The sequence below is a fragment of the Rhamphochromis longiceps genome, linkage group LG17, assembly GCF_057381845.1.
Source record: "Rhamphochromis longiceps isolate RC_006_pf linkage group LG17, R_longiceps_female_GT1.1, whole genome shotgun sequence".
NCBI lineage: Eukaryota > Metazoa > Chordata > Actinopteri > Cichliformes > Cichlidae > Rhamphochromis > Rhamphochromis longiceps.
This window is the reverse complement of record NC_140573.1, coordinates 14,169,194-14,180,942: the sequence shown is the minus strand read 5'-3', so window position 1 is coordinate 14,180,942 and position 11,749 is coordinate 14,169,194. Positions and strand designations below refer to the sequence as shown.

At 42.3% G+C, this 11,749-nt stretch overlaps 1 protein-coding gene across 2 annotated transcripts; it reads left to right on the top strand.

The window, feature by feature from the left end:
- Positions 1–9,500: 9,500 nt before the first annotated feature.
- Positions 9,501–11,236, top strand: foxq1b (forkhead box Q1b). 2 transcript variants are annotated; one of them, XM_085386654.1, is made up of 2 exons: positions 9,501–10,274; positions 10,919–11,236. In XM_085386654.1, exons 1-2 carry the CDS (start codon positions 9,697–9,699, stop codon positions 11,058–11,060), a joined length of 720 nt encoding a protein of 239 aa, XP_085242780.1. In that variant the 5' UTR covers positions 9,501–9,696; the 3' UTR covers positions 11,061–11,236. The 2 variants fall into 2 exon arrangements, with proteins under 2 accessions (XP_085242780.1, XP_085242779.1); XM_085386653.1 differs by having other exon boundaries at positions 9,501–10,925.
- Positions 11,237–11,749: the final 513 nt, after the last annotated feature.

Here is an 11,749-nt window from a genome sequence, read left to right as displayed (position 1 = left end):
CAGAGGTGTGGACTCGAGTCACATGACTTGGACTCGAGTCAGACTCGAGTCATTAATTTTATGACTTGACTTGAAAAAATGTTGTAAGACTTGTGACTTGACTTGGACTTTTACACCAATGACTTGGGACTTGAATTGGACTTGAACCGGTTTACTTGAAAAGACTTGATATTTTACCCCAAATATAAAATTTAACATGCATATTATATGGAGATTGAAAATGTGACGTCATTCACGGGTAGAACCGCAAAGGATTCTGGGAACTCGTGGCAAGCGGTACTAGTGCACGCAGGCTTTCAATTGAAATCAGTTATACAGCGATAAAAAGAAACACAAAAATGTCAAGAAGCTGTTGTATTATTAACTGCAATAGCCGGTCGCATGACAGCCACGGGAAGCCGACGGGTAAAGAGATCGGTTGTTATCGGATTACGTCGTTGAAGAGAAATTGTTCGAGCCATGTTTCCGAAGTAACAAAGAGGCGACGGGTGGCCTGGATTGCAGCCATTCAAAGATCAAATATAACGTCCCAGAACACTCCAGCTCACAGGTTAGTCTGCTCCAAGCATTTACACAAAGGTCAGTCTGCTGTTGTAGTTAATGCGTCATTTTTCTTAACATAATTGGTGATATAGGTTACAAGCAAGTCTGGCGCTGAACAGAAATTGTCGCGCTATGCTCCTTTATTTATTGTGCATAAATAGTGAATTGTCCTGACACAATATTGCGTTTCGCTTCTGTTATTATGGTACACTGACAAAAACACATACTTTTATTCACAGGATAAAACAGGTTTTTTGTATCACTAATTGCCCAGTACGATTACAGCATACAATATTGTTGTCACTGCTACATTTCTGTGATGCTACCAGAAATTATTTCCACTACTAATTAATTACCGTTGAGCTCAAAGGTCCTATTAATAAACGGTTAACGAATGTGTATTTATGACGACGATTTGTGAGACTGGTAAACTTATGATACGTACGATGGTCTTTCGTTCTACACGGTGCATTTCAAGGTCCTGTACCCATCCGTCGGTAAACTGTACCTGGGCTTGTTGCAGTGACCTGAAGTTACTAAACTTCATGAGTGTATGCACTCACTCCAAGAACCGTATAATTATAAATATGCATATAAATATGCTAAGATGAGATAGCTGACTTCATCTAACTAGCAAATGTTGTCCAGGCTACGTTGGTGATACAGTTTTTTTTAATGTGTATGATATTTTTGTCATGCGATTTTAAAGCTGGTCCTACAACCGCATCCAAGAATAACATGCAGCTTATCTCAGAACTGTCGGTGAAAATTATTCTTGGAGCTAGGTTTAATTGAGCTGCATTTTAAAGAGGTGCAATTTCACAATTTGTGTATATTTTCTAAGTTCACTATTTTGTATGTGTTGAGAAAAACACAGATTTTAAAATTACATGGTCTAATATTTACATTTAGCATAACTGCAACATTCTTTTTTCGTTTTTTTTTAAATACTCGAAAGGACTTGAAATTCAAAATTTCAGACTTGTGACTTTACTTGGACTTTTACACCAGTGACTTGAGACTCGACTCTGACTTGCCTGACATTACTTGAGACTTGACTTGAGACTTGAGGATAAAGACTTGAGACTTACTTGAGACTTGCAAAACAATGACTTGGTCCCACCTCTGCTGTTTACCATACATTGCATGTTGTCAAGACATCTCAGTGCAGCCACTGTGAAAATGTTACAATGTAAACCTGCATATTAAATAACACAACCAACGAATTAATTACCTGAAGATGCGTTGACAGGTACTCTATAAAGTACTGAGTTCAGTTGCTGAGGGAAAGAAATTCTAGTGTTTTCTTATCTGTTACTTAGCAATAATTGGTAGAGCTGTATTTTCCAACCCTACAGTTTATCAATACAGCTTGCTAATGGGGTTAGCCATCATTAGCTATTACGTTACCAGTGCACATCCAAATGTGGTCACTTCACAACATCAGCATGTTCCTGCTGAATCAAATGTGGAGACAAAACCAGTCAGTGAAGTTATGGTGGCTACATAGATATTTTATGCTCAATGTATACACTAATATGTGAAGAACACAATGGTGACTAATAAGGTCTAGTTGGGAATTCGATACTCTTAAATACAATCCTAAAGTGTTTGAACTGGTCTCACTTTTAGAGGCACCATAAGCACCAAAATAGTGTGGACGCTATTAGCTAGAAGAAGTTTTGAAACTAAAATGTTTTAGCATGACTTTGCCTTTGTGTGCTCCTTGGAAACACAGACAGATACTGAACCACACCTTGAATTGCTTCTTGGTTCACTGAAAATCAAAGTCTTTCTTAGCATTCAAAGTTGGTTGCATATATAAACTCAGATTAGTATTTTTTTATTGTATAAAACAGATGGATGACAGCACTGATTTTTAGTATTATGATGTGAATCCCACAAAACACTGGATCCTAAATTTTCCATCATATTAGTTAATAGTGTCTTGTGTTATGCGATAAACATGGTTTTCTTTTGATACTTTTGAAATGTATCTTTTATGGACACCGAGTTCATCACAGTATGTCTGTTTAAACTTAAAATCAACATCTGTATATATAAAAAATATTTAGTGCCAAATTAGTATTAAAACACTTGAATGACAGCTAATCTAACCTGCAATTAAGTACAGGCTTTTCTTAAAAACTGCATTTTGTATGTTTTCTAACGAATACATAAGACCCTTAAGAAATACTTTTAATAAAAATACAAAGAGATTTGCTGACTAACCAGTAAAAGGTAAAAAGAAAAAAAGAAAAAGACAAATATAGGCTTGGAGTAGTTCGTTTTACAACCCACACGCTAATGTTATCAATCAGCGAGGTGTTTGTTGGGGTTAACTACGGGATAATTCCTTAGTAACTGCTCAAATTCAGCGCCGTGTTTGCAGTTAAAGCCCTCGAGCGAGATGTTCCACCTCTCAATCAGAGAAATAAGAGGGGCGGTTAAGGTTCAGACAGTGCAGAAATAGAGCTGCCGAGCCTCGTGGTAGGTTGAGAGGCAGGCAAAGCATCTCGTGCAAACCACTATGCGTGAGTAGAGTGTTTGGATCCTATTTCAAGTTTAGACAGAAAAAAGCTGAACGGCTGCCAGGTAAACAGAGCAGCACAGGTACTGATTTGGCCCCGTGTTTATGCTTACACCAAACAGCCTACAGCGCAGTTGAATGGAATTAGGTCCTATCAGCTGCAGTGATAAAGCAAGGTGTCTATGGCTGAGATCAATCATTGCTCCTTTTTCTCCCCCACCCCACCATCCCCTACCCTCCAGCTCTCTATAGCCCCCACCATGCCTTCTACCTCAGCTTATGAGGGGACTCTAGCGTGTGAAGAGTTGAAATGGACGATAGCGGCAGATATGGCAGGAGGTATGAAGCCCGTGTGGCCCGCATGGCTGAGGTTCATTGACAGACAAGCCCTAACAGTAACATTTTACCGGCAGGACTAAGAAGTTCACTTTGGTCTGCTGTTCTCTTGAGGGGGTATGTTTTGAATTTTTGGAGATGGCCAACTACCATCTGATATCAGCGTCTACTTACTTACTGGAAGTGTTCTAGTGATGGTGCAGGCTTTGGTTGCAAATTGGTTGCGGTGATGAGCCGGGTCTGTCACATACAGATGTGTGGTCATAAGCTCTCCAGGTCACGTTGTGTTTTAATCCGAACCATGACCTTTTCCTAAACCTAGCCAAGTACTTCTAACTGTTAACTAGCACCAAGTTTTGAAAACAAGGTTTTCTTCTGATTGACAGCTTTATGATTTAAATTGTTTACCATAGCAACACTCTCTAGCTGAGTGGGGTGGCTGTGGCTCAGGAGGTAAAGAAGGGCCTCTAAAAACTAAAAGGTTGGTGGCTTGATCCTAACTGCTCCAACCTGCATGCTCCAGTCCCCAAGCTGCTCTTTGAGGCATTGTGTATGTGAAAATTAGTAAGCACTTAGAAAGAAAAGGAGGCTTGTATGCGAATGGGTGTTTAAGGTATGTTGAAAACTTATAAGGCTTGTGTAGAAAAGCTGTACATATGAACCAGCGCATTTACCATTCTTCAGATTTATATAAACTATAGGATAAATTATATCATGGGATCAGGTCACAAAAGGAGCTGTTTTGTTAATCTGCTATTAATTTGGGCCGAGCATTAGAGCAATGATATAATCAAAAATGTATAGATGCTTACCATAAGGTCATTTGAGTTGACCACATGAAATCGCTGAGGTTCTGTAGTGTTCATGTTCTATATGGACACTTACACCAAGACATGCACTTGGTTCTTTTGCTAGCCAGAGGAACCTGTGAGCCAATCGGTGTCATTTGCACCAATCTGAGGGGAACATCTGGAGCAGGAGGTGGTGAAACAAAGAAGCTGTTTTGCTAATGACACACTTGGACCACCCAAATAAGCACACGGGCTATTTGAAATGACTCTACTATGATGCAAAACATAAAACAAAAGAATAAATAGCAGTTCAGAATTACTGCACTAAGATATTGTGGGTGTCAAAAATGTGTTCGCATATCAAGACAGTAACTGGGTTGGGTTGGGGGGGTGTTACAGGGGACTGAGTCACATGACTTTGCATGACTTTTAGGTGCTACCAGTGCCAGGCTGCGTTTCACCTGTGCTTCACCTGTGCTTCACCTGTGCTTCACCTCTTTCTTTAATTACTTTAATTATACCTTTGTTGGCTCTGTTTATTTATATGTATCTATTTTCTCTCTCTTTCTCTCTCTTGGTCTGGCAAGGGTGTGCACACCTTAAGTAAGAATGCAGGAAAACCCAAAATAGCAACCCGCAGCTGCCAACTGACTCCAAGATATGCTGCTTTTTTCTTTTTCTTTTTTTTATACATATATCTGATTTCATTTATTAATCGCTGACATGCTGCACAGATTTATGCACATCAGACCGTGCTTATGAAAACTGTGAGTCACTGCATGTTTTCGTGTCTGTTTATTTGCCTATCAGGTGTCACGGATACATTTTTGATGCTACATGCAGCAGTTCCCGGAGTGCATTCAGTGTGGAAAGTTCCTGGGTTATGTATGAAAACAGCTTCATGGGAACTTTGTTTGTCACTGATAAGTGCTCAGGTGTGCCTCTGATTACATGGGCTGAACGCCCCCCTACCAATTTATCTTCCAAAACACAAAGGTTTGATTCTACAGAAGCACAACAAAGCAGGCAGCAAACGCTTAGAAGGCCACATCGTAGGGTAATTACAGTAATCACCGCTTGAAGAATAAACTAGATGGAACGTATGCATCTTGCTCTTGCTTTTTGCCACAGCACATGCGCAATCTCCCACACCCACACACCTGAGAGGACAAACAGCTGCAGTCAAACAAACACCCCAGTACACACACGCCCCTGAGCTGGTGCCTATCGAGCAGACTGCAGGAATGAGTAGAGCTTATGTGGAATGTCTGATCTTTGAGTTGGCTGCGAAGCTGACACATTGTTGTACCTACCTGTGCGCCCCAGTGAAGCATGTCTACTATCGGCGGCCTCTGTCAGACTAGATCTGCTGCAGGGAATCTCGGGAATCTCAGCCACGCAGGGCCTCTTGTTGCCGTTCCTCTCTACCCTGCTCACACACACACATAAAAACACGCACACAGCTCACACTTTGTTTATACAAAGACATGGGGGCTGGCCATCCTTCACTCACAGAGAAGAAAGACAACAAAGATGAGATACAGGTAAGAAGTCATCCGAAGACTTGCAGACAAGGGTTAGCGTGTGAGCGCCGACCGCTGCAGAGGTGGGGCTATTTTTGGAGCTGTGAGGGATTCACCCAGTCAATTTACATAACTGGAATGCCACTCGTGTCAGCACTTAAAAGAGTTCTGCTGCTCAAAGAAGACACGCTAATTCTCAACAGGTGAGCCAAACCATCAAGTTGCCAATTTTAGAAGAGACTTGTTAACAGGTTATATAAGCATAACGCATCTCTTTAGCCTAACAGGGGGCAGAGTTGACTCTGCTGATTTGACAATGCAGTTAAAGCAGTTTAATGCATTAAATATATCATCTTTCATTATGGCCTAAAGGTGAAAGAAGAGCCTGACCTTCTCAAGCGATTTGAAGGTTTGAATTCCACCTTAATCCAAATGTGCAGAGTGAAATGATAATGTGATACCTTATTGATCCTTTTGGGTAAACAGTCTTTCCACTTGTGATTTCAAATTGCCATGTAAAGAATAAAACACGCACAAAAAAACTGAGAACAGGTGTGCTTCCTTTCACACCACATCACTTTGGCACAGGTGTGTGTAGCTGCCTTGGCAGAGTACCTGAAATCGTATACAGCCTCATCTCACTCCTGCAAAGAAAAAGAAAAAAAAATCATGCAGGCACAACTACCACCAGCCAAGCAGTGTAAAATTCCCTTTGCGCCTCACCGGGTTGTTGTGCAGCGACGGCGTTAATGATAGCGCACATGCCGCTGATTTCCTCAGCTCTGGATTTAGGCTCTCAGCAGTCAGCCTCCTGAGTTTCAGCAAAAAAACAATTTCAGCTCACCAGCTGCTCCCCGAATTCCCGGAGAGAGAAGAAAGCTGTTTCCAGAATGTAAATTTGTATGTGACAACCTTTGGTTTCTCTGATGTTCCTTTCCTGTCACAAAGGACGGCTAAGAACACACCACATCACAAAGCTCAGATCATGAGTTCACTGTATTCAAATGGCCTCCACATTTACTAGATTTCAATCCAGTCGAGCACTTATGGGATGTGATGGAAGGGAAGATTCACATTATGGGTGTTCAGCCAACACATTTACAGCAGCTTTGTGATGCTATCACGTCAATATAGGCTAAAATGTCTGAGGACCATTTTCAGCACCTTTCTGATTCTCTGCCATGAAGAATTCATTTAATTCTGAAGACAAAAGGTGTCTTTAGCAGGGTGTACCTGATAAGTGGCTGGTAGGTGTGGTTACCTAGAGTCCTAATAATCAGATTTGGAGTTTGTATATTTTTTAGATTAACTGTAAACAATGGTCATATTTCTAAGAGTGTACAGCATCTATTTCAGCATTTATTACTTTAATATAAACATGTCCGGTCTGACTTCAATGCTTTGGTTAAAGTGCACTTAGATGAGATCAAAGTATTAGCAGATTTTCCTCTGAAAGAAATTATCGATCAAGAGAAACCTTTAAAAACATTCAGTGGAAGTGGGCGAGGAAAAATGTAAAATGTGGCAGAGAGGGTTCTGATAGAAATGACATGGCAACCCATTTAACATTTAGCTGTGAAGATTTGTTTAGAATGTATAATGAAATGTGATTTTTGTGTGCAATATATTGTATTTTTATAGGGCTGTCAGAAAGTTTGGGCTCTCAGATAATCAACAACCAGCACCTCTGAAATGATGCCATGTACAACCCTTACAGGTGCGTAGGAGCCTGCCCTCTTAAAAAGCAGGCAAGCGGACCTTGAATTTGACAAAGAAATGAAACAACAGAAACTGTGTTTTCAAGAAACAAGCTGCCATCGGGCTTGTCATAACACAACTGGAAAAACAGACAGGCTTCAAAGTGCATGTTCATATAGTTGATTTGCATACCTTCCACGTTCTCTCAAACATATATACACAAACAGTTCAGGGTCATATCGTTAATCATGCCTGTCATGTATACCCAACGTGATAATTATGTGATAACATAAAAACATGTACTGTAGACTCACAAACTGTTCAAGGTGTCAAACACAGATTGGTATCTCAGTGCTCTCTGCTGTCTGGAAGGCAGTAGGTAGTTTATAGTGACCCTATCTTATATGTTTCACTAGGAACTACCAATAGAAACATTTTCAACAGAACTATGTAAACACGCACACATGCATTAGGGTAAATGAAGCTGAACCTGCTCTGTGTTGTTGGGGGCCCCGGAAAGTCCGAGCAGGCACAAAGGAACAGGAGTGCCAGAGTAGACAGTTTAACTGGCCTGAGGCAAGGCTCATAACTCATGTTAACTCCAGCTGCTCTCTGCATCGTCACATGGCAGAGGCGCTGGCAGGAAAAGAGTTAGTGCCACTAACATATTCGGTTTACAGGTGTCAGGGGCGTCAGTTTACTTAAAACCTGCTCCAGTAGGTTTTAAGTAAGCTCCATTCTGTAACTGATTGACAAGCTCTCGACTGGAGCTGTGATTTATAGCTCAGATATTAACTAGTTATTATATTCTGTCACCAAACCTGTACTGCAACACTGACAAAGTACAAAAAAGCCTGATGTTCTTAAATTCTCTTCAAATCCATCTTTGCATAATAATTTATCTACCTTACAAACTTAAACGCTTTGTTTTATGCAATTGTTTTATGTTGTTGAAATAGAATAAAATTTATTTCAACTGTTTGCTTTAGCTTGCCGCACAGCAAGTTAAAGCAGCAAGGCCCAGGTGTCTGAGTGCTCTAATGGAAGTGCACATCTATTTGTACAGATATGCAGTCAGTGCCGCGGTCTCCTTATACTCCTTATACTAAAGGAAATGCTGCGTGTAATATAATTATCCAAGAACGTGATGTATTTCCAGTAAATTAGGGTTCTGGAGTTTCGGAGACAGTGGATACCTCGCTCTCGCTCATTTACATCACATGTTCAGACACAGAAGTAAGTGTATTTTTTTCTGCTCTTCGCTCAGGTGTTTCCATGCATGCAGGTGCAATGGTTCTCTACTCTGAACTCCCCGTGAACTCGCGGGCAATCTTTGCGAATTTTCTATGAATTCTTTCTGTCTTCTCGCGTGTGGCGACTTACACGTCACCCAGCGTGCGTTAATTGGAACTCCTCCAAAATCTATCGCTTTTATTTCAGTTTAGCCTTCGCGTTACTTCCTCGTTCCGCCGGAGCGCCGGCGGATGGGTATGAGAGGTTCAAGTGAAAAGCAGCCAACAGCATTTTTCTCTATCAACTCTCGTGTCACCTTTTTTAATCTGTCTAGGGTTTTTCTGCGCTGTCTTCTTTTTTTCTGTGTAAAAGCCAAGGCATTCAACACTTCAAGAAGGATTTGCTGTTGTGCGTAAAATTGTCAAAGTTTTTTTATTGATTTCAAAAACGTGTTTAATTTCATAACCTTAATGGGCTGAAGTTATTTTAAAAAGAAGTAAGAGGAAGGAATTATTGTATTATTCGCCTTTATTTGATTGCACTTTGACTGAATCCATAAAAAGCAACTCGTAACTAGAAATAACGAGCTATTCACAGATAGTTGCGTTTGAAGCTAATTATATTTGTCATACCTGCCCTGCCTCGCCTCACTTATCCTCCCTGTTTTGTTTTTTTCTTCTTCTTCCCTGGTGTGGCATGGTAACGTCCAATTGTAAACATACATATACTATATTACTTCAGTCGCTTCAATGGATTCGAGTTGGAAACCCCGCCTGTGGGCCGTCCCTTTCCCAGGCGTTATATTATAACAAGACAAGCGTGTCTCCGGAGACAGATCTGTGTTCTGCTGCCCCAGACTGAGGCTCAGGGTGCCTCCAGCGCTCCACACGAGCCTTTACAACACACAACAAACACTCAGGCACATTTTTGCTGTCAGGACTCGTACACCTGCTGCGCTTCTGAGCTGAGACAAGAGTCCAACCTAGGAGACCATTCACACGGCAAGGTTACCGAGAGGAGACGGTTATCCTTTTTTGGGGAAATGAAACTTGAAGTTTTATCCGCGCATCACTACGCGCAGAAGCCGCTGGAGTTGTGCATTGACGCAGAGGCGGGAGTCCCTTCTCCCCTGTCCGGAGACGAGCTGGGTTCGGACGGAGACTGCGTAGCCAACAGCCCGGCACCTGTCACACAGAGCAGCGATGGCGGCAAAGGGAAGCCCTACACCCGCAGACCTAAGCCCCCTTACTCCTACATCGCCCTGATCGCCATGGCCATCCGAGAGTCCAGCAGCGGCCGCCTCACTCTGGCAGAGATCAATGACTACCTGATGAAGAAGTTCCCGTTTTTCCGTGGCAGCTATACCGGCTGGAGGAACTCCGTGCGCCATAACCTGTCGCTCAACGACTGCTTCCTCAAAGTCCTGCGGGACCCGTCCAGGCCCTGGGGCAAGGACAACTACTGGATGCTCAACCCACACAGCGAGTACACCTTCGCTGACGGGGTGTTCCGCCGCAGGAGGAAGCGCATCTCCAAAAGGCCCCTCAAGGAGCAGGAAAGCCCGGACATCCTCAGCGAGGACACCCGCCTCCCGGCCCCGGAAGAGAGAGTGGGGGCCAAGTTCTCCAGCCCGTTCGCCATCGACAGCATCCTCGGCACACCTTTCAAAAGAAGGGAGGAGAGGTCGTGCGTGGAGCAGCCCGGCCCCCGGCTGTACTGGTCCCCAGTGGCCCACGTACTGCCCTATAATCTGAACTATCCGGCACAGCACACTTACATGTCAGAGGCGGCGTACAGCGGCACAGAGCCCGGCAGAGATGCACCCACATACCTCCAGCACACAGCATCGGGCACCGCTGCACCTGAGGCCACATTCAAGATGCCCAGCAAAGCGCGAGGCTTTCATATAGAATCCTTGCTGTCGTGAGACATCCAGAGAGCTGTCAGGACTTGTGTGTTCTCATCCACAGTGTGCACTTTGGTGGGCACTCTCAGCTTTCAGTGCTTCAACTGTTTTACTGTGTGAGAGTCGGTGTGTCTCATCATGACTACTGTAGCTTCAGTCAAAGAAAAATAAAACAAACATGCCGAGTTGTTAATCTAGATATAACTGTGTGCTGACTAAGCAAATCATTAGAGTCATTGTAGGACATTCCACTGTGTGTGTGTGTGTGTGTGTGTGTGTGTGTGTGTGTGTGTGTGTGTGTGTGTGTGTGTGTGTGTGTGTGTGTGTGTGTGTGAGAGAGAGAGAGAGAGAGAGAGAGAGAGAGAGAGAGAGAGAGAGAGAGAGAGTATTCATATTCGTATCTATGGTTCATTGGTCATTTCTACTGTAGGACGGCAGCAAAGTGCCACGTCAAAACTGTTAAAAGTATCACTTTATTTATATTTTCATGTTTTGTATGACCTGCTGTATAAATATTGTATAATATTATTGACTGGGCTGCGTTAGGAATCACGTGGCTGCACTAAGAAACGCATGGAAAAATGTGCCGTTTTCCTGAGATTGATTGTTTGATTGATTGATTGATTGATTGGTGCATGCCTGTTATTTTTTATGAATAAACAAAACACGTGAAACAATGGGACCCTGGTGTTCACTGAGTTATTCACTGCTGACATGAAAGGGGGGAAGGCAGCTGTTAGATCAGAAGCAGGTGCATGAATATGCGGTGGAGGGAGAGGGAGGGCCTCACACCTGCTGTAGGTATTTGTTGTGGTTTCTCTTGTTAGAGCCAAAAAGGAAAATAAGTTGGTCTTATTTTCGTTTGAAAATGAAACCATAATTACAAAAATTACCAAAGTCAAAAGATATATAATTATATAAAATATTTACAATCAAAGGTTATGTTGAGTCTGGTGCCTTCAGGCTCTTTGGACGATGTCGCGTTTAGTGCGACACGTTTATCCAAACTTGTAAATATTAGCGAGTATTTACTTAGTAAAATGGCAAAATAGAAGTCAGCCATCGTTAATAAATGTTACATATGAAATGCTTTTGTGATGATGGTGCTTATTCGTATTATTTTCCATTTACTTTATTTATTGTACTCAGTCCAAATGGAAGAAAATACCTCCGCAGCGGTGAGGAGTTT

Coding starts and splice junctions, on each gene's coding strand:
- foxq1b (XM_085386653.1), top strand. CDS start 9,697: ATGAAACTTGAAGTTTTATCCGCGCATCACTACGCGCAGAAGCCGCTG.